The sequence below is a fragment of the Lytechinus pictus genome, chromosome 9, assembly GCF_037042905.1.
Source record: "Lytechinus pictus isolate F3 Inbred chromosome 9, Lp3.0, whole genome shotgun sequence".
Lineage (NCBI taxonomy): Eukaryota > Metazoa > Echinodermata > Echinoidea > Temnopleuroida > Toxopneustidae > Lytechinus > Lytechinus pictus.
In genome coordinates, this window is record NC_087253.1 from 25,244,643 (window position 1) to 25,265,474 (window position 20,832).

The 20,832-nt window shown below is 35.8% G+C and overlaps 1 protein-coding gene across 3 annotated transcripts in view; it reads left to right on the top strand.

Moving 5' to 3' along the window:
• LOC129268636 (harmonin-like) overlaps positions 1–20,832 on the top strand; it is a 29,360-nt gene that overhangs the window by 6,247 nt on the left and 2,281 nt on the right. For all 3 annotated transcript variants that reach the window (XR_010294693.1, XM_054906162.2, XM_064104984.1), the window contains exons 3-13: positions 4,611–4,754; positions 5,119–5,260; positions 5,917–6,025; positions 6,300–6,379; positions 6,895–7,086; positions 9,423–9,539; positions 11,353–11,478; positions 13,735–13,809; positions 17,502–17,658; positions 18,753–18,865; positions 20,161–20,222. Coding sequence is in view for 2 of the 3 variants with exons in the window: in XM_054906162.2 (XP_054762137.2) it covers positions 4,611–4,754; positions 5,119–5,260; positions 5,917–6,025; positions 6,300–6,379; positions 6,895–7,086; positions 9,423–9,539; positions 11,353–11,478; positions 13,735–13,809; positions 17,502–17,658; positions 18,753–18,865; positions 20,161–20,222 (1,317 nt within the window). In the remaining variant the exon portion in view is untranslated. The remainder of the gene's footprint in view (positions 1–4,610; positions 4,755–5,118; positions 5,261–5,916; positions 6,026–6,299; positions 6,380–6,894; positions 7,087–9,422; positions 9,540–11,352; positions 11,479–13,734; positions 13,810–17,501; positions 17,659–18,752; positions 18,866–20,160; positions 20,223–20,832) is intronic.

Sequence of the window (20,832 nt, forward strand, 5' to 3'; positions counted from 1 at the left end):
GCTGCTGGGCTAGTGATTTTGAATTTCGCGCCTTGCTGCTTATCAGACCATACTGCGCATGCTCGTAACTTCAGGAACTTATCCCGAAGGGTATGTTTCAGGGCGGTGTGAATGCAGGAATAATTAATGGGTATTTTTCAGCTTAAAAAAGTTCTCGTAATTTAACGGGGATTCTATGAGGCGCCGAATGTACCAATATTATATAGAACAATTATTTGTTATATAATCATTATTTATTAAATAATAACTATTATTTATATATAATTTACATTTTATTTGTAAATAACTACTATTATATAAAATATCATTTCTAATTATTTATATATAATTCCAAGTAATACTTCATTATTTGTAAATAATAATAGTTCGACATTCCATTATTTATAAATAATGATTATTTGTTTTTCATTATTTATAAATAATGATTATTTGTTTTTCATTATTTATAAATAATGATTATTTGTTTTTCATTATTTACAAATAATGATTGTTTGTTTTTCATTATTTATAAATAATGATTATTGGTTTTTCATTATTTATAAATAATGATTATTTGTTTTTCATTATTTACAAATAATGATTATTTGTTTTTCATTATTTATAAATAATGATTATTTGTTTTTCATTATTTATAAATAATTTGTTGAGTTTTCCATTATTTATAAATAATGATTATTTGTTAAATAATGAAAACGTCTACTTCATTATTTATAAATAATTTTTTCGAGTGCACCATTATTCTCATTATTTATAAATAATCATTATTTAATGTTCGAGTTTTCCATTATTTATAAATAATGATTATTTGTTAAATAATGAAAACGTCTACTTCATTATTTATAAATAATTTTTTCGAGTGCACCATTATTCTCATTATTTATAAATAATCATTATTTAATGTTCGAGTTTTCCATTATTTATAAATAAAGATTATTTGTTAAATAATGAAATATCTACTTCATTATTTATAAATAATAATTTTGTTTCAATATCCCATTAATCATTATTTATAAACAATTTTTACAGTTTGCCATTATATACAAATAATCATTATTTATATACAAATAACCATTATTTATTAAATAATGCCATTATTTATTAAATAATGCCATTATTTATTAAATAATGCCATTATTTATTAAATAATGGAAAACTCGCTATAACATGCAAATGTGGGACCGCCCATGATATGAATATTCATGATGCGATTTCCTTTTTCGTGATTTTTCTTCACAAATTTTTGTCCATTTCCTCTTCATAATGACATTTCTTGAAGCAATTTTCTAGGGATATGGTCTGATTGTAATATTCTTCATTTTCTATATAACTTCTTCTTCGTAGAAATATCAAAAAGTGTAATTTTATACGATTTTTCCTACAGTTCACAATCCCCATAGGCGCGCGTGTACGGTAGGGACAACCGGTGAATCGACGGAGTGCTCTTCATCGAAATACTACGTTGGTTGGTCCCCGGAAGTGGCGGGCGGAATTTAGCCCGAATCCTCGATGGAAGTCGATCAAGTGCATATGAGCTGAGAGAGTGAAATATCAGTGTACTTGTACAGGCCCTTCTACTTTTTATAAATATTTCTTGTTGCTTTTTTTGTTAAGTTAATTTTTCCTGGTGTAGAGATAAGTTTCAGTTCTAATAATGCACTTCAAATACATTTTGGAGTGTCTGTTTGAGGCGTTTGGGGCGATTTCACCCTGGCCCCAAAATGCTCGCAACGACAATCATGATACGGGGGCATGATGACCCCTAAATTTTTAAAAACTTATTTTTCTATTGAAAATTATCTCAAAATTCACCAAAAGTGTGCACGAAAGCCTTCGTATTTCACTTTTAAAACTCCAAAAAGTGCCCAAATGACAAGCTTGGTCGCTTCGCTGTGTCGCTTTCAACTTGAGAACGTTTACGCGTCTGCTTCCCCCCCCCCCCCCCTCCTCCGAAAGAAATTCTGTATACGGCCATGCTCTAAAGAGCCTGGCACATTGATTTATGTATACTTTCATTTTCATTATTTTTATCTCATTATCAACATGGCCTTACGCAGAATTTTTTCCAGGGGGGCCGGGGCCGGAGCATGACGCGCGTAAACTTTCTCAAAAAAATCTTGAAAGCGAGACAGCCACGGGACCAAGCCCAAATGACAAGCTTGGTCGCTTCGCTGTGTCGCATTCAACTTGAGAACCTTTACGCGTCTGCTTCGATATATCCCCCCCCCCCCACCCCCCGAAAGAAATTCTGTGAACGGCCATGCTCAAAAGAGCATATGGCACATTGATTTATATGTACTTTTCATTTTCATTATTTTTATCACATTATCATCATGGCCTTACACAGAATTTTAACCGGGGGGGGGGGGGGGAGCAGCTAGGACACGCGTAAAGTTTCTAAAAAAAATCTTGAAAGCGAGACAGCGACGCGACCAAGCTCAAATGACAAGCTTGGTCGCTTCGCTTTTTCAAGATTTTTATGAGAAAGTTTACGCGCGTCCTGCTCCCCCCACCCCCCCCCCCCCCCGGAAAAAATTCTGCGTAAGGCCATGATGATAATGAGATAAAAATAATGAAAATGAAGTATACATAAATCAATGTGCCAGGCTCTTTAGAGCATGGCCGTATACATAATTTCTTTCGGAGGAGGGGGGGGGGGGGGGAAGCAGACGCGTAAACGTTCTCAAGTTGAAAGCGACACAGCTAGCGAAGCGACCAAGCTTGTCATTTGGGCACTTTTTGGAGTTTTAAAAGTGAAATACGAAGGCTTTCGTGCACACTTTTGGTGAATTTTGTGATAATTTTCAATAGAAAAATAAGTTTTTAAAAATTTAGGGGTCATCATGCCCCCGTATTGTCGTTGCGAGCATTTTGGGGCCAGGGTGAAATCGCCCCAAACAGACACTCCAAAATGTATTTGAAGTGCATTATTAGAACTGAAACTTATCTCTACACCAGGAAAAATTAACTTAACAAAAAAAGCAACAAGAAATATTTATAAAAAGTAGAAGGGCCTGTACAAGTACACTGATATTTCACTCTCTCAGCTCATATGCACTTGATCGACTTCCATCGAGGATTCGGGCTAAATTCCGCCCGCCACTTCCGGGGACCAACCAACGTAGTATTTCGATGAAGAGCACTCCGTCGATTCACCGGTTGTCCCTACCGTACACGCGCGCCTATGGGGATTGTGAACTGTAGGAAAAATCGTATAAAATTACACTTTTTGATATTTCTACGAAGAAGAAGTTATATAGAAAATGAAGAATATTACAATCAGACCATATCCCTAGAAAATTGCTTCAAGAAATGTCATTATGAAGAGGAAATGGACAAAAATTTGTGAAGAAAAATCACGAAAAAGGAAATCGCAACATGAATATTCATATCATGGGCGGTCCCACATTTGCATGTTATAGCGAGTTTTCCATTATTTAATAAATAATGGCATTATTTAATAAATAATGGCATTATTTAATAAATAATGGCATTATTTAATAAATAATGGTTATTTGTATATAAATAATGATTATTTGTATATAATGGCAAACTGTAAAAATTGTTTATAAATAATGATTAATGGGATATTGAAACAAAATTATTATTTATAAATAATGAAGTAGATATTTCATTATTTAACAAATAATCTTTATTTATAAATAATGGAAAACTCGAACATTAAATAATGATTATTTATAAATAATGAGAATAATGGTGCACTCGAAAAAATTATTTATAAATAATGAAGTAGACGTTTTCATTATTTAACAAATAATCATTATTTATAAATAATGGAAAACTCGAACATTAAATAATGATTATTTATAAATAATGAGAATAATGGTGCACTCGAAAAAATTATTTATAAATAATGAAGTAGACGTTTTCATTATTTAACAAATAATCATTATTTATAAATAATGGAAAACTCAACAAATTATTTATAAATAATGAAAAACAAATAATCATTATTTATAAATAATGAAAAACAAATAATCATTATTTGTAAATAATGAAAAACAAATAATCATTATTTATAAATAATGAAAAACCAATTATCATTATTTATAAATAATGAAAAACAAATAATCATTATTTGTAAATAATGAAAAACAAATAATCATTATTTATAAATAATGAAAAACAAATAATCATTATTTATAAATAATGAAAAACAAATAATCATTATTTATAAATAATGGAATGTCGAACTATTATTATTTACAAATAATGAAGTATTACTTGGAATTATATATAAATAATTAGAAATGATATTTTATATAATAGTAGTTATTTACAAATAAAATGTAAATTATATATAAATAATAGTTATTATTTAATAAATAATGATTATATAACAAATAATTGTTCTATATAATATTGGTACATTCGGCGCCTCATAGGATTCTTGTGATCGAGGCGGTTTGAAACCACCTTCTTACTAGTTTATTGTCTTATCTTATCCCTCAACTAATATTATCTTAACTTATCTTGTCTTATTTCATTCTAAACAATTCTACTATTTTATCTTACTCGTTTAATTTATTTTAATATACTATGTATTTTTATCTTATGCTTTTATTATCTTATCTTATTCCTTTGTTAATCAGAGATCGTGATGTGGCTTCTCTAGTCAACACCCTAAAAGACCTTCTAGCCTCTCCTGATCGGGTCATCCTCTTCGATGACATTCGACCTTTTGTGTCGGTCAACCAACAGGTGGAATATAACAATCTATGTCCAGTACCGCCAAGGTGAGAATGACCCCATTCATATAACATGGTCATGTTCACATTTTTAGTTATCAAAAGTTTGTGGTATTTGGTCAGTCATCATTTTATTTTCCCACCGCATCGATCAAGAACGCATAACTTTTTTGTATAGGCGGATCTGGGTGGGGGGGGGGGGGGGGGCAAGCGACCACCCCGACCTTATTGGCGGCCGGCCAAACGAGTATCTTGTTCATTGTTTTATTCATTTTGGGCATCTTTAGGTGGAATTTCATATATTTGATTTCACAAAAGAGGAACTCTTGTACAAGCAATATTTCCCATGTTTAGCTCAAATTAGTGAAGAGATGACTTACGTAATTTTCATTTGTTGTCGTTGTTTTTACAGCAAGAAAGCTAGTCTTGTTCACCTGACCCGACGTGGTGGCGAACCTCTGGGGTTCAAGTTCCGAGGAGGTCTCGAGCACGGGATCGGTCTGTTTATATCCGAGGTGACCCCGGGATCACAAGCAGAGATCAAAGGCCTGAGGGTAAGCCGAGGGCATGTTAGAATTTAGCTCTAATTGTTCAGTAGAAGAATTTTAATGCATTTTCACCTTTTTTCATCTTGAGCAGTGTTGAGTGAATGGATGAATTGGTTTATTACCAAAAACAAACAAAACACAATACTAGAGCTACCAAAAACATGCAAAACACAATACTAGAGCTGATATTTAAAAAAAGTACATTTTGTTTGATTCAATTGTCATTGGTATATTCGTTAGATGTCAGGATTTAGGCCTACAGATTTTAAATTTGAATTATTATTATCTCCTCTTTTATACACCTGTCCTACCTCCCCTCACTCCCCCTCTCTCATTATCTATATTCCCCTATCTTTTTCGTCTCTCCCCCCCCCCCCTCTCCCCTCTCTTTCTCTCCCTCTCTCTTTCCCTCCCCCTCCCCTCTCCTTTACCCTCCCTCTTCTAACCTCCCCCTCCCCTCTTTCTCGCTCTTTCTGTTCTCTCTATATACACCCTCTCTCTTTCTCTCCATCCACCTCCCTTTCCCGCCTCTCTTTCTCATTCAATCTCCCCCCCCCCCTCTCTCTCTCTCTTCCTATTTCTACCCCTTTCTCTCTGCTCATTAACCCCTCCTATCCTACCACCCATATTCTCATCCATTCCCCCTTCTTCTCCCGATACAGCCCGGTGATGAGATCATTCAAGTGAATGGGTACAATGTTTCTCAGGTCACCCACCATGAGGCCCTAGCAGCCATGAAACTAAAGAAGATGCTTACACTCAAGATAAAAGGTGAGATGATGATGTGGTGGTGGTGGTGGTGGTGATGATGATGATGATGATGATGGCGATGATGATGATGATGATGATGGTGATGATGATGATGATGATGATGGTGATGATGATGATGATGGTGTTGATGATGATGATAATGATGATGGCGATGATGATGATGATAATAATGGAGATGATGATGGTAATGATAATGATGAAGTTGATGATGATGGTGATGATGATCGAACTTTATCAAAATTATCATAAAATGCCAAAAATCTTTATTCCATAGGAATTGGATTAGTTCCCATCAAAGACACCGGGTCGGATCCTGTTTCATGGCAGTTTGTAAAAACCAGACAGTGTTCACCCGTAAGTGTTTGATTTGTTAATCTTAAAATGATGTAAAGGCACTTTTGTAAGACTTCAAATAAAACAATTAATTCAATTTTGTTTATTTTTTTTATTAATTCATCTTCAAATCTTTAACGACCGTTGATGTTAGGGGGGTTGTGTATATGGAGGACAAATGGGATGGAAACATTTCAAGTTTTACTTAAATTTAATCTTAAGAATGTCGAAAGAAAACCCACATATCGTGCTCGGAAGAGTGCGATATCAGCGATTGTACCGAATGCTAAGTGTCTCTCGGAAAGCTTGATGTAATCCTAAATGTATTTTTCGAGGAATATTTTATGTTGTTTTGATAGAATTATTATTTTGAAGAGAGCATAACGGCTAATGATTCCTCATTCCATGGTAATTCATCAGCGGGAGATACATAATATTTCCGTTATGAACAGCATTTCATTAACCCCAAATGCAGAGGGGGGCAAACCACCAACCACGCCTAACTCTCATTACCCTCTTCTCCATAAAACCCTTAGGAGCGATCCCCAGTGACGGAGATTACCCCCTCCTCAACCCGCAACATCATAGCTAAGGAGCGCACCGTGTTCGTCAACCTAGAAGGGGGACAAAAATTAGGGTGTGGCATTAGCAGTGGCAGGACCAATCGCCCTGGTATCTTCATACACAAGGTTAACCCAGGCACCCTGGCAGAGAAACTGGGATTCCAGGTGAGTGTGGGGGGGGGGGGCAGGTAACTATGTTGTGATGATGACGACGACGATGATGATGACGATGGTGATGACGATGATGATGGTGGTGGCGGTGGCGATGATGATGATGATGATAATGATGGTGGTGGTGGCGGTGGTGATGATGATGATGATGATAATGATGGTGGTGGTGGCGGTGGTGATGATGATGATGATGATAATGATGGTGGTGGTGGTGGTGATGACAACGACGACGATGATGATGTTGTTGGTGGTGGTGTAGCATTTGCATGCATGTGCAGTGGTAGGACCTATCGCCCTGGAATCATACACAAGGTTAACCCAGGCACCCTCGCAGAGAAACTGGGATTCCAGGTAAGTGTTGGGGATCGGTTTACTATGTGGCCACAGGGGTGGTGGTGGTTGTGATGATGATGATGACGACGACGTACAGAAATATAGTTACAGAAATATAGTAACATCCAGTATGATTATAGTGCCCACTCATGTGCCCTCCCAATAACTAACAATTCATTTTCTCTGAAAGACCCCTTTTTGCTTATCTAGTTGTTCCTAGAAGAAAGAAAATATGCCCTATCAAGGAGTGTTGAAGTATCTTTGAAAAGAAAAAAAAGTGACCGATTTTGTTTTGTGAAAAACCTTTTCTTTGTTTTTTATACAAATCTTATCTGTCCCCATTCTAATATGCTGTAACCTCCTCTTTGTTAATTTCATGTTAATTTCTTTATCTTCACTTCCTTGACATCATATATGTTTGGTTGATAGATAATGTGCGGTGTGTGTATTTGTGTGCTTATGTTTGCATCGATATTTATTTACACTGCACTTTTATTATCCAATTTAAAGGAGATTATAGATAATTGTATAAACTGTTATTTAACTATGTATAGCGATTTTTTGTATGTATATGTTTTATTGCGTCAACACAGACCAAGTATAAACAAAAAATAACTAATCTAACATAATTAAACTATTTACAAATTACAAGTAATCATAACATCATTAGAAAAAAACGAAAATATATAAATAATAATGATAACAAAAGAGGAAAGTTTTATGCAATGACACAGACGTGATATTTTACACAACTTTGATGGCAAGTTTTCGTATACATAAACAAGATACATACAATGATACATGTACAGATGACAAAAATTATAATTCAAACTTCCATTTCTTAGAAACTGGGCAACTGCTTTCATTGTTAGGTCTACACGTTCCTAAATATTCAATAATGCTTTATATTACAACTTTAAGTAAATTTTTTGAGAATGCAGACGTGTCTGTATGTGACTTCGAATCATTCAATTCGTATTCCCAGGGAAATAGGAGGTCGCTGTAGGTATATGTCAATAATTTTGATAAGGTGTGACAGATGTGAAAGAGAAATAAATCAGATCTAACAAGGAAAGCTAAAAAAACAGACGAACAAAACAATTTCAACTGTCTGAAGTATGCTGAATATGGCGCGGCAGAATATTATTGAGACATGAAACACAATTAAAAAAAATGTTTAGGTTTAATAAAATGATAATTAGATAATGGCGCAAATGATCATGTGTGTAGAAGGCGAGTGAGGTAGAGTGGCGAATTATGACTTTCTCTCATAATGGGGGCGCTTGGGGATTCTACTACCGAAAAAATGATTAAAAATAAGAGCAAGAAAAAGAAAGAAAACATCTCAGTTTGTATTCATAAACTTTCTTTGGCATTTCAAAATGTTTTTGTTTTCTTTTCGCATGCGTAATCAAATCGTGTATAGCAACCTCCTCCATTATTCAATTTTTTATTGTTTTGTTATAGGCCTATATAATACGTTTATCATATCCATTAAGTCAAGTTTATATGAACTTTAATAACTTGTTATAATCAATTTTGTCTTTACACTGTATCCAACTCTCTCCACTCCCTGGGGATCATAGCTCAATCACCCATGTTCATTAATCAACCATGTGCATCAGAGCAAGTTGATTTAGTATGATTTTTTCACAATCGAACTTGCCTGTACACAGTACATACACACTCTCCACTCCCTGAGGAGTATAACTCAATCACGTCAATAATGTCCATCAAGGCGAATTTACATTTATTCTTAATATAGCCTTTATATTGCAATCTTGACTACATGTTCACTCTCCACTCCTTGGGGAGCGTATCTCATTCACGCCAACCTTGTCTACGAAAGCCAATCCATATCAGTCATGAACTATCTGCTGTAATCTTCTGGTGGGTGATAAAACATATAATGTATGCCCATTTTCCGCTCCCTGGGGAGCATAACTCACTCAGGTTAATCATGTACATTGAGACACGTTTGTACTCTGTTTGTACAGGTAGGTGATCAGATCAAGTCTGTGAATTCGACAAGTTTCGATGACGTCTCCCACGCCGAGGCTCTGATGGCTCTTAAGAGCAGTGACCATCTCAACATCGTGCTCAAGTCATGGGAGGTAAGGTGATATGTCGGGCACAGACCCTGATTGAAACTTTGATCAACAAGTAGGTATTCACAAAAGACTAGAACAATTAAAACTATGTTCTCAAGCCATGGGAGGTAAAGAAATATGTAGTCTGCAGGAACAGACCCTGTTTGATTTTTTTAATTATGTGTTTTTACAATCACAAACCATTTTGGTATAATCAAGGAGATCTCCTTGGTATAATTGTCATTCAGCCCATTTACATTTTTGTCAAAGTACCATTTAGGCTATACCCACTTCGTCTAATATCCAGTTGGTCTAAAATCACTATGTAGTCATCTGTTGGTTAATCGGAATCAGGGCCCAGTCTTAAAAAGAGTTACAATTGATCCAATCAATCGCAACTCTATGGAAATCCATCAGTGTCATAATTTTTTTCTACAGGAAATTTCCAAAATGTCCTTTGTAAACAAAGGAGATCACACCAAATTGTCAAGAAATCGATGAATTTATGGATATACATTCATATCTAGATTTTTTTTTAAACAAACATGCATTTTATATGTTGATTTGCTGGCTTTCCATAGTTGTGGTTGATTGGATCAATCGTAACTCTTTGTAAGACGGGTTCCTGATTTAACAAAATGCAAAATAATGAATAGATGGGCATTCATTCATTTCATTTCAGTCCTAAATTTCCTATCATGATTAGAGATGTAGGAAGACTATCATTACCAAATCCTATCATATTTATTTACCTTATTATGATAAATTATCTACCTTCTTTAATTTCTCAACACGAACAAACACACCAAGATCGAATTAAAACAGAATGGAAAAAACGTTATTAAAACATTTACTATTAACGCATGATGTCCTCGGGCCTATTTCCAAATATTTTTTTCACGAAATGACAACGCACAACAAAAACGAAAAATAATATCCATCGATTTTATGATGTATATGGTGTTGGAGTTATTTGTTGAATAGTAATAAATCGAAGGGAGAGGAAATAAGTTTATCTGTTTATATAAGAATTATAATATATAGGGCGTTTCATTTTGGGAACTCACTGTGCGTTAGGGCAGAAGTAAAATGGATTTAATTACACCGCGTATCTTGCCTTGTATTTCAAGTTTTTCATTTTATAACCAGGCTCTTTAATCTTATCATATTGCAACCTCCGTCACTTTTATCTCTTATTTCTCCACAATCTCACCTTTCCCATATCTCATTCTTTCAATAATTCTCCCTATCATTCTCTCTCATTCTATCTCTCTCCCTCAATATCTCTTTCCCCACAATTCTTTATTCTCCTTTCTCCATCATTCTCCCCCAAGTCATGCTCAATTTCTTCTTGGAAGAAATATGTGAAGGTAAGTTTTCACGTGCACTCAACATCCATGTCATCACCACTAAATGCTCCTGTTTACATTTACCTCAGGGGGGTATTGCAAGAAATTTGCAATCGATCGCAAGTCGTTTGTAGATTTCCAAATAGGTTGTAAACAGTAGTTGCAAAGTTTCGATTTACTGCTGCTGAATCTGCTTCTTGGCAATGAAGAAAAAAAAAACCGACAAATTAAGTGGACATTGTTAAGATTGATTTTAATTGCAAATGTTAAAGTCATATTTGCAATCGATCTCAATTAGTTTCTTGCATTACCCGAGTCTCTTGACCAATAAGGTGTAAAAGGGCTGGTATGGCTGTCGTTTGTGGCATGGTGTAACAAAATATATATCTTCATGGAATAAAAATTTGATAATATCGTACTTCTAAAGAGATGATTCCTCCGAAGATTTTTTTAAACTCATTTTCTTCCTATTAATCCACCAAACACAGGAGGATGCAATCCAGATTGAACCAGTTCAACCATCCCCTCACATCAAGGATGCGGACGTCCCCATGACAACGGCGGTGGTATCCGGTAGCGGTACCGGGGATGCGATCCGGGCGGCCGGTTTAGAGGTTGGAACACATTGGTCTTTTTATAAACCGGTTTATGACGAGGTAGTAAGTGATGAACGCATGGTGTACCAAGGAGCATGCCGTTTTGCATTTTGATGTCGACTAAATTAATTTGCAAACGTGTAACGGGGTTTCTGGTCCTGTTGTTAAATGGTTTGAGTGTATACCATTTATTTTTTAAACTAACTTAACGTTTTTGCATGACTTTGTCAGTCACCGTCATATATACACAACAACCAGCATGATCATCCATATTACATCTGGGAAGCGTTTATCAACGTTTTTGTCCGACAAGTTGTCAGATCTGACAACTTTCCTTGATTTTGATTGGCTGCTCAGAAGCACTGTTACTATGGAAACTGTCGGATAAAACGTCCTATCATGAAATGCTCCCCAGAAATAAATTTACCGGCTGATTCATGATACTATGCTCCTAACACATGACGTTCCTTCACTTTCTTTCTTGTAATCAGTACATAGAGTATGATAATCTTTATTTGTGTGTGATGCCTTGAGGTATAATATTTCTGGATAATTTCAACGCAAACTCGATTTCCGATAAAATGCCTGGGAAACCACGGCTATAAACAACTATACAATCCAGTATTATTCTCATTTCCCTGTTATATATATTTTTTAAAGAGTGGTAGTTTGTGCAATAGTTTGTTGTTTTTTTTTCATATATTTCTCCAGACATAGCTTCGCTTTCATTGTGGTGAACAGTATTGTATATGCATGGCTACTGATTATACTTTTTTTACAGCAAAATCAAACCCTTTAAACACAACAGGAAATAACCTGTGCTTATTTGTTTGTTTTATTTCTGCGTCCAAGCGATTGCAGAATTATATTCACAAACATTGATGCCACGAATTTAGAGGAAAAATCAAGGGCATCGGAAATGGGGGGGGGGGGGGGGGCTTTAGCCCCCACTTTATTTCCGAAAACAATGTACAAAAACGTAAAAATTACCATCTGATTTTTTTTGCAAGGTCAGCCCCCCCCCCTTTCAAAACCGTTCCGCGGACCCTGAAATAAGAACAAGTAAACATAAATCAATGAAAATATTCAAGAAATCATAATAAAACTTATCTATTTACGCGACGGCGCAACCAGTATCGATCGGGAGCCTGAAGATGATGATAACATCGAACATTGCTTTATTATATGATTTAGTACTAATTAATTGTTATATCATATCGGATCTTAAATGTTTATTACACGCATGGCCGCTACTACTATCGTACACGAAAAAGTAATTTGTTTTACAAATCAACTACGCTGTAGGCTTAGACAACTGCTTATACTTTTTATTTTCATTTTGGTTTATTTTCCTGATTATTAAACTTAGATGGGTATTATTGAAGCATTACCTGATTTCTAACTTCCATGATTATAATGACGTCATCAGCTAACCAAGCTAAAGCTATTAAAGTTAGTAACGCTTCAAGAATAATGGTCAATATTTGTTCTTTAAAAAACAACCTGATTTTCAAAAAGTTTATTTCAACATCCATTTAACTTGCATGTTATGGATAAATCTTAGTTTTTAATGGACGACTCATAAATATTTAAATTAGATTTAAGATAATTGTGATTCTACGGAGCCTTTAAAGTGCCATCGACTTGACGACTTGGCGAGATACTTTATCTTCCCATGCCGACATAATAACCTTATTATGTCAACATGGCGAGATACGGTATCTCGCCAAGTCGACTTATAAAAAGTTAAATGTCGACATGGAGAGATACGTTTAATATCTCGCCAATTCGACTTATAAAAAGTTATATGTCATCATAGCGAGATATTTTATCTTGCCAAGTCGACTTATAAAACATTATATGTCGACATTGCAAGTGTCCAAGGCCCGGCGAAAGTCCAAATATCTCGCCAAGTTGACCTATAACTTGTTACAAGTCGACTTGGCAAGATAAAATATCTTACCACGTTGACCTATACCTTTTTATAAGTCGACTTGGCAAGATAAAATATCTTACCATGTTGACATATAACTTTTTATAAGTCGACTTGGCAAGATAAAATATCTTACCATGTTGACATATAACTTTTTATAAGTCAACTTGGCAAGATAACGTATCTTGCCATGTCGACATAATAAGGTTATTATGTCGACATGGCAAGATAAAGTATCTCGCCAAGTCGTCAAGTCGATGGCACTTTAACGGCTTCGTATGATTCATTCATTTTTTTTACTTTATTATCTGTTTATTCAATACATATATTTGCCTTTACAGGATGAAAAGCCAAAGCCGACACCAAAGCCTACTGAAAAACAGCCAGAATGGTGGACCAAAGATCCTTACTCCATGGTAAGATCCTCAAATTGGCAACCATATCTCAATCATATCATAATAGAGAAACGTGAAACTATAAAGATTTAATTAGATTGCACTGTACTACAAGAATCAAACCAAGCGCTTATTGTGTTCATACAACACATTTCATTCTTCATCAAACCATCCTTTCATTCTGTCATTTTATCATGCTATTAATGCATGCCTCATTATCTCAACTACTGTTTCCATCTCCGTTCACAAGCTCACTATCATCATGTTTCCTCCCCCAGACCAGTTGTGTAAATATTGACCATGCTGTACTCCCCCCACCATGAACAACCCCTTGTTCAACTCCATCTGTTGATACTTTCCTTATCACTTTGCCTTCCTCCGAATATTATGTAACTATATGTACAGTGAATTATATATTGTAGTTTAGTATAGAGAATAAAGTCAGTTGTGAATGTAACTCCAAGCCAAGCAGACATGCCTAGTTATTGAGTAGAGATCGAGACCGAGTATGAGTTCAAGTGTGTATTTGAGTTAGAATACACATACACAAAATTGGCGACGAGGATAAAAAAACCTGAAAAGGCAGAGAGAATATGGCTCGACGCGTGGACCTTTCACAGCCAGCACCCTTTGATGTTCGTTCGGCTAGGGCAGGGATTGCCTGGCCGAAATGGAGGCGGGTATTTGAGTACTACCTAGCAGCATCAGGAGTCTCAGCAGATGGTCAGAAGCGGGCCCTTCTACTGCATTGTGCTGGACCAGATGTTCAAGAGTTATATGAGACACTGGTAGATGAGGATGAGCCTAAATATGAGACAACGATGAATTAAGGCCCTGACGAAATATTTTGAGCCCCGGAAGAATATTCGAGAGACATGCATTTCGACAAGCAGTCCAAAGTGATGATGAGACAGTCGATGAGTATTGCACTCGACTACGTGTATTGGCAGCATCATGTGCATTTGGTGAACATACCGATGAACATATACGTGACCAAATTGTGGATAAATGTACATCTAGCTCACTTCGAAGGAAGCTACTCAGGACAGATGACCTGAAACTGGATGACTTGCTATCGATAGCAAGAGCAACTGAATCTGCAGACCGGCAGGCAGGAGTGATGGAAGCTTCGGGAGGAACTTCGGAATCTGCGTATGTAGTTAAAGGAGGAAATGTGAGACAGCCTCATCGCAGTGACAGGCAAGTGAGGCAACCGCAATCATCAGAGAGTGTGAACAATCACGACAATATATGTGGAAACTGTGGAATATTGGGACATCGACCAGGAGATCGAGGATGCCCCGCCCAAAATCGTGAGTGTCTTGTTTGCAAACGGGTAGGTCATTTTGCACGAGTTTGCCGTTCGAAACTGAGGTCTGGTGGTTTGAGTTCGAGACAAGCTCCCATCAACCATGTCAGCAACGACGAATTTGCTGGGATTGGGGATGGCGCAAACTTGGCAGCGAAGACGAGTGACAATATGAATGAGATCTTCAACTCGGATGATGATGTGATGTTCAGCGTGAGAGAGGAGGGGAATGTCCTTCCTAAAAGATCAATTATGGTGAACAATGCAAAGATCGACACCCTTGTTGATTCGGGATCGTCAGTAGACATCATTGATGAGCGTACTTTTAGCTGGATGAGAGGCCGGTGCTCACCACTCCGGTTGACCCCCAGTCGCATGAGATTATACGCGTATGGAGGTCGCAGCCCACTTCCGCTCCTAGGACAATTCTTAGCTAAAGTGTCGACAGCGTCACCGTCGGGGTCACCGTCGACCACGACTCGATTTGTGGTAGTGCGAGGCAACAGCGGATGCGCACTCAGTCGGAAGACATCAACAGAGCTCGGACTGATATGCTTAGCGGGAGGTGCTCAGACACAGGAGCAGCACGTTGATAAGGGGGATGATCACGAGCTATGGACCGTTGTCCAACGAAGAAAGAATAAGAGGAGGAATGTTCAGAGGAGGAATATTCGGCGCTAAAAAGGTTGAGAAATATGGACTGATAACTTGATTATGGAACTGGATTGGATTATGACCTACGGAACAGAACTGTGAAACTTTGTAAATAGAGTAGTAAAACAGAGAAAAAGAGGAAGAACTGAGAACATTAATTTCTTTTGACTTATTCCATTAATAGCTAAGTTCACATGTGATTTGTTAAAGTAAATTGGAAGTTATGTGCATGTGGAAAATTTTACGATTGTTGTTATTGCCCTCAAATATTACAATACCTCATGGACTAGCAGAAATTCATTTATAGATTATATGTCCCAGAAAGATTAATTTGTGATAATGTTGATTATGAGTTTATGACTTTGTTAATGAGATCCAGTGATCGAATTTTGTGAGGATCTTTTGATGATAAAAGTTTTATTCCAAACAAGGGAGGGATATTGTGTTCATACAACACATTTCATTCTTCATCAAACCATCCTTTCATTCTGTCATTTTATCATGCTATTAATGCATGCCTCATTATCTCAACTACTGTTTCCATCTCCGTTCACAAGCTCACTATCATCATGTTTCCTCCCCCAGACCAGTTGTGTAAATATTGACCATGCTGTACTCCCCCCACCATGAACAACCCCTTGTTCAACTCCATCTGTTGATACTTTCCTTATCACTTTGCCTTCCTCCGAATATTATGTAACTATATGTACAGTGAATTTTATATTGTAGTTTAGTATAGAGAATAAAGTCAGTTGTGAATGTAACTCCAAGCCAAGCAGACATGCCTAGTTATTGAGTAGAGATCGAGACCGAGTATGAGTTCAAGTGTGTATTTGAGTTAGAATACACATACACAAAAGCGCTCTCGTTTCTGTTTCTGTTTTTGGTAACTCCCGTAGGAACTCGGCATGACAGCATTTTGCTGGTAAACGCCAGGCTGGTATATATTATTACCTAGGAAACATTTTACGTCTAGATTAATCAGTCATAATGGCTGGCTGACCTTGTTGACTGGTACAAATTTTGTATTAGCATGGTTCTAAATATAACGCCTAGCAGTTTCAGTCATATGAAAGTATGGGAAAATAATTCCACTGTGGAAAAAACACCTTGTTGGCGTGGCCGAGAATCGAACCCTGAACTTTCAAGTGTTTACTCAGTTAGTTTAGACCACTCGACCATGGTATCGTATTGTATTAAGCAGATTTTGTTTTTAATAAATATGTATAGTGCGCCAATAAATAGTCAAGTACTCAATCGGCGTCTCTGCTATATAATTATTATCAATCATAAAACAATTTTAAAATTTTTATTTGGTTTATTTCATTATAAATTCTTATTTTTTCAACGTACAAATCAGAGAAACATAAATACAAATACATTACATAAATCAATACATATCAATCATTAAAAATAAGCTTATATTTTCAAATTGGTAATAACAATATAAACAAAATACAAGAAAGCAAGTATAGATAAATCAAAACGTTTTTAAATGTAATTAATGTATATGAATAGTTGTATGTATGCTTAAAAAATGAAATGGAAAAAGAGACCCGCTAAGAAGCGAGGCTTGTATGACGCTGATCTCGAGAACAGAACGCAAATATTAGAGGAAAGTAAATAGAAGATTAGAGAGTGTAAACAGAAATTTGATTTCAGGGATGATAACTTTGACATGTTTGATGATGATGACTTTGATTAGAAGAACAAGCCCATATTTTTATATTTCACTTCTTTCTCTCGCCAGTTCACGACCCGTCAAATCGATGACCGAACACTGAAGAAGGTGGAGATCGTCAAGGATGGACCTCTCGAGATGTACCTGGAGGGGGGCTTGAACACACCCCTTCTAGGCAAAGTGGTGGTAGCAGAGGTGCTTGAGGGGGGTGCGGTCGCTAAGAGTGGTGAGTATATAAAGCGTTAACATGCTCTCTCAGAACAAAACTATTAAAGGTGCCACGCGCGTAAAACATTTCACATTGATTCATTTGTGAAAATGGCTCTGTTAAGGAATAAAGATGAAATTAGAGGGTCGAATGTTTTATGGGATATTTATCTTTCATTCCATATCTGCCCAGAAAAGGGTACCTCGACCAGCTCTTAAAAAAAATGACGGAATCAGAATTCATCACCTGAAACAGTAAAGTAGCCCTAATTCTTCTAATCCGTCCAAAAAAAGTTACAAAGTCATCAATATTTCTTCCCAATTTGGGCAAAGGAAGTTCAGTAGTTGCCCTCCCTATATAATAAATAAATCAGTGTTAGATGGCCAATCATATTCACACACTTTTGTCAATCAGCTTTATATCAAATTAAAAGCAAAATTGGAATTGTTTGGGTCAAATGAATATCTTTTGCCTTCATGTTGTAATTAGACTCGTCGCACCAATCAGGGGTGGCGGGGGGGGGGGGTAGGACAGGAGTGACCGCCCTCTATTATTTTCCAAGTAGAGTTGGCAAATGTTCGGACCGGTTTTGAAGGGGGGTTGACCAAGTATCAGATGGTCATTTTGACTTTTTTTTAAACATTTTATTAAAAAAAAAGTGAGGGGATGATGCCCCTCCCCACCCTCTCGTTTCTGTGACCCCTGGTGGGAGAGGGGACGGTGAAAAAGAGAAAGGGAAAGAAAGAACGAAAGAAAGAAAGAAAAAAAAAGACGAGTATAAAAGGGAAAGGTCCGGGCGGTGTAAAGCTCTATAATTCCCCTATCTTTCAAATGAGAAAAGGTATGACACCACATTTAAGTCTTCGCAAACAACCCCCAGCCCCGGCTTATCAACATGTCCTGGGGCCTGTTGCAGAAAGAGTCAATCAATCGTAACTCTAAAAATCACGTGCAACTTGATTTTCAACCAATCAACAGCGCGTATTTGGGACTTGCGATTGATTTTTTGACTTGCGTTTAAATACAACTCTTTCTCCAACTGGCCCCTGATGACCTATTCATATGAATCGCATTCTTGGCATAAATAACAATCCAACCAACTGTTATTACAGGAGCTATAAGCAAAGGTGATCAGATCTTGATGCTCGAGGGCAAGAAACTGATCGACGTCACGTTGGAAGAGGCCCAGGTAACATTCAAAGAACACATGAAAGGAAAACTTGATGTAAGTTGTATATTTTTTAAGGATTTGCCGAAATAATCATGATAATGATAACAATAATTATCATGATAATAATGGCATCTCTTATTTACTCAGATTAATTTTTTACTAATAGTATTCCCACGAAAGAGCAGAATTATTCGATATGGATCATTGATAATACACTGAAAGTGAAACGTTAAATCAACATCTGATATTTTGGACGAGTGATAACGTTTTTCAAATGTTTTATCAAACATGGCAGAAAGGTGATTCTAGCGTTTTAAGTGTTTGGTTGAACCATTATTTTCAAGTGGTAAATGCAACATTTAGAAAAAGATTGTCACTCCTCCAACCTTTCAAATGTTGATTTAAAATTTCATTTTTTTAGAGTGTACCATTGGTAGCTGTAATTGCTTGTACATGGTGATCAATGCGATACATCTTGATCACCATCTCTATGGCCTTCATCATCATCATCATCTTCATCATCATCATCATATCATCGTCACCCTCAACTTTATCATCTTCATCTTCATACTAAAAATATTGCATGAATTGATGATTCGTATTTAAAAATATATGCCCATTCAGCTTTATAAACGTATTAATCAATTTAATTAGTTTTAGTTTGGGATTGTCATTTTTCTTCAAGCAATATGCTTATGATGACAATCCTTCTCCTGCAAATTTTATATCATATAATAATTTGGTAGTTAATCATTTTTGTCTGGAATTATTTTTATTTTTTTAGTACACTTTATTTATGATTCATGCCAAAAATGCTAACATATTATGTTTATTATGTTATGGAAAATGTATTATACGAATGTTCCATGGATGCAGAAGAAAACAATAAATTTAATCAAATCAAATATGTGGAAAAAAGGCAGACCAATGCTATATAATATGACTCAAAACATTCATGTAAAATTAACAAAATGTTAATCGTTATAAGTTTAGTAGACTTTTCTTTTCTGTAGGCCCTACGTTGCTATAGGCCTACTTGACGAATGGTTGTATATATCATTACACATCCATAAAATACAAGTACTTGTAATTCGTTCACTTAGCCTACATTCTAAATTAAGTCTCGAAATGCAATTAATGATGTTTATCTGCTAAAAGATAAATATATTATAGGCCCTATTTACGATAAAGTTCAGTAATTGTAATTTTGACTGCAATTATTTTTTTAAGATTTCGAGCAAAAAGTTCCCCTTTGATGAGGTATCTATTCAAAATTTTAGAAACACTGTTAAAGTGCATGTGAAGTATTAATCACATATCTGACATTTATCATTTCATTTTGGTCACAGGGATCTCAGAAACTCAGGATGATAATCGCTGTGGCACCTGCTAAAAATTATGAAGATGAAGTGTAAGTATGACTGCTCTATTAGCCAGCTGTACACCAGACGTACCATGCGTTTTTCTTATTTTCAAAATATCTCGTACACAGCAAAAACGCCATCTAAAAATTATACAACGCTGTTTACTTTAAGAGCCATGCTACATTTGTTGAGAATGTAATATTAAAAATTCCACTTTGTTGTTTAAGATTTAAAAAAATGAACACCATTTAAACAATTACTGTAAGGTTCATATAGTAAACAGTGTTGTATAGGATTTTAAACAGCGTTTTTACTAAGAGCTACCACAACACTGAATCTTTGGATTTTTCAATACATTCGTACATTCTTGTAGCTTTATTATTGCAAAAGAATAAGCAATTCTATGGATAAATACAAATCAAGTGATATATATAGTGAAGGAAGAAAATACACATTTGAAAAAAGCATTGGTATTAAACTACACCAGACGTTTCCACCAGTTTTGAACTCATGGTTTTAGTTCAATACCCATTTGTGTAATTCTGTTAGTTATATTGAAAATATGATATTATATCCAAAAACAATGGTGTATTGTCATGATTGTGCAGCCTCTCAAAACACAAATTTTCTTGTTTTTCACAGCGTATAGCTTTTGCA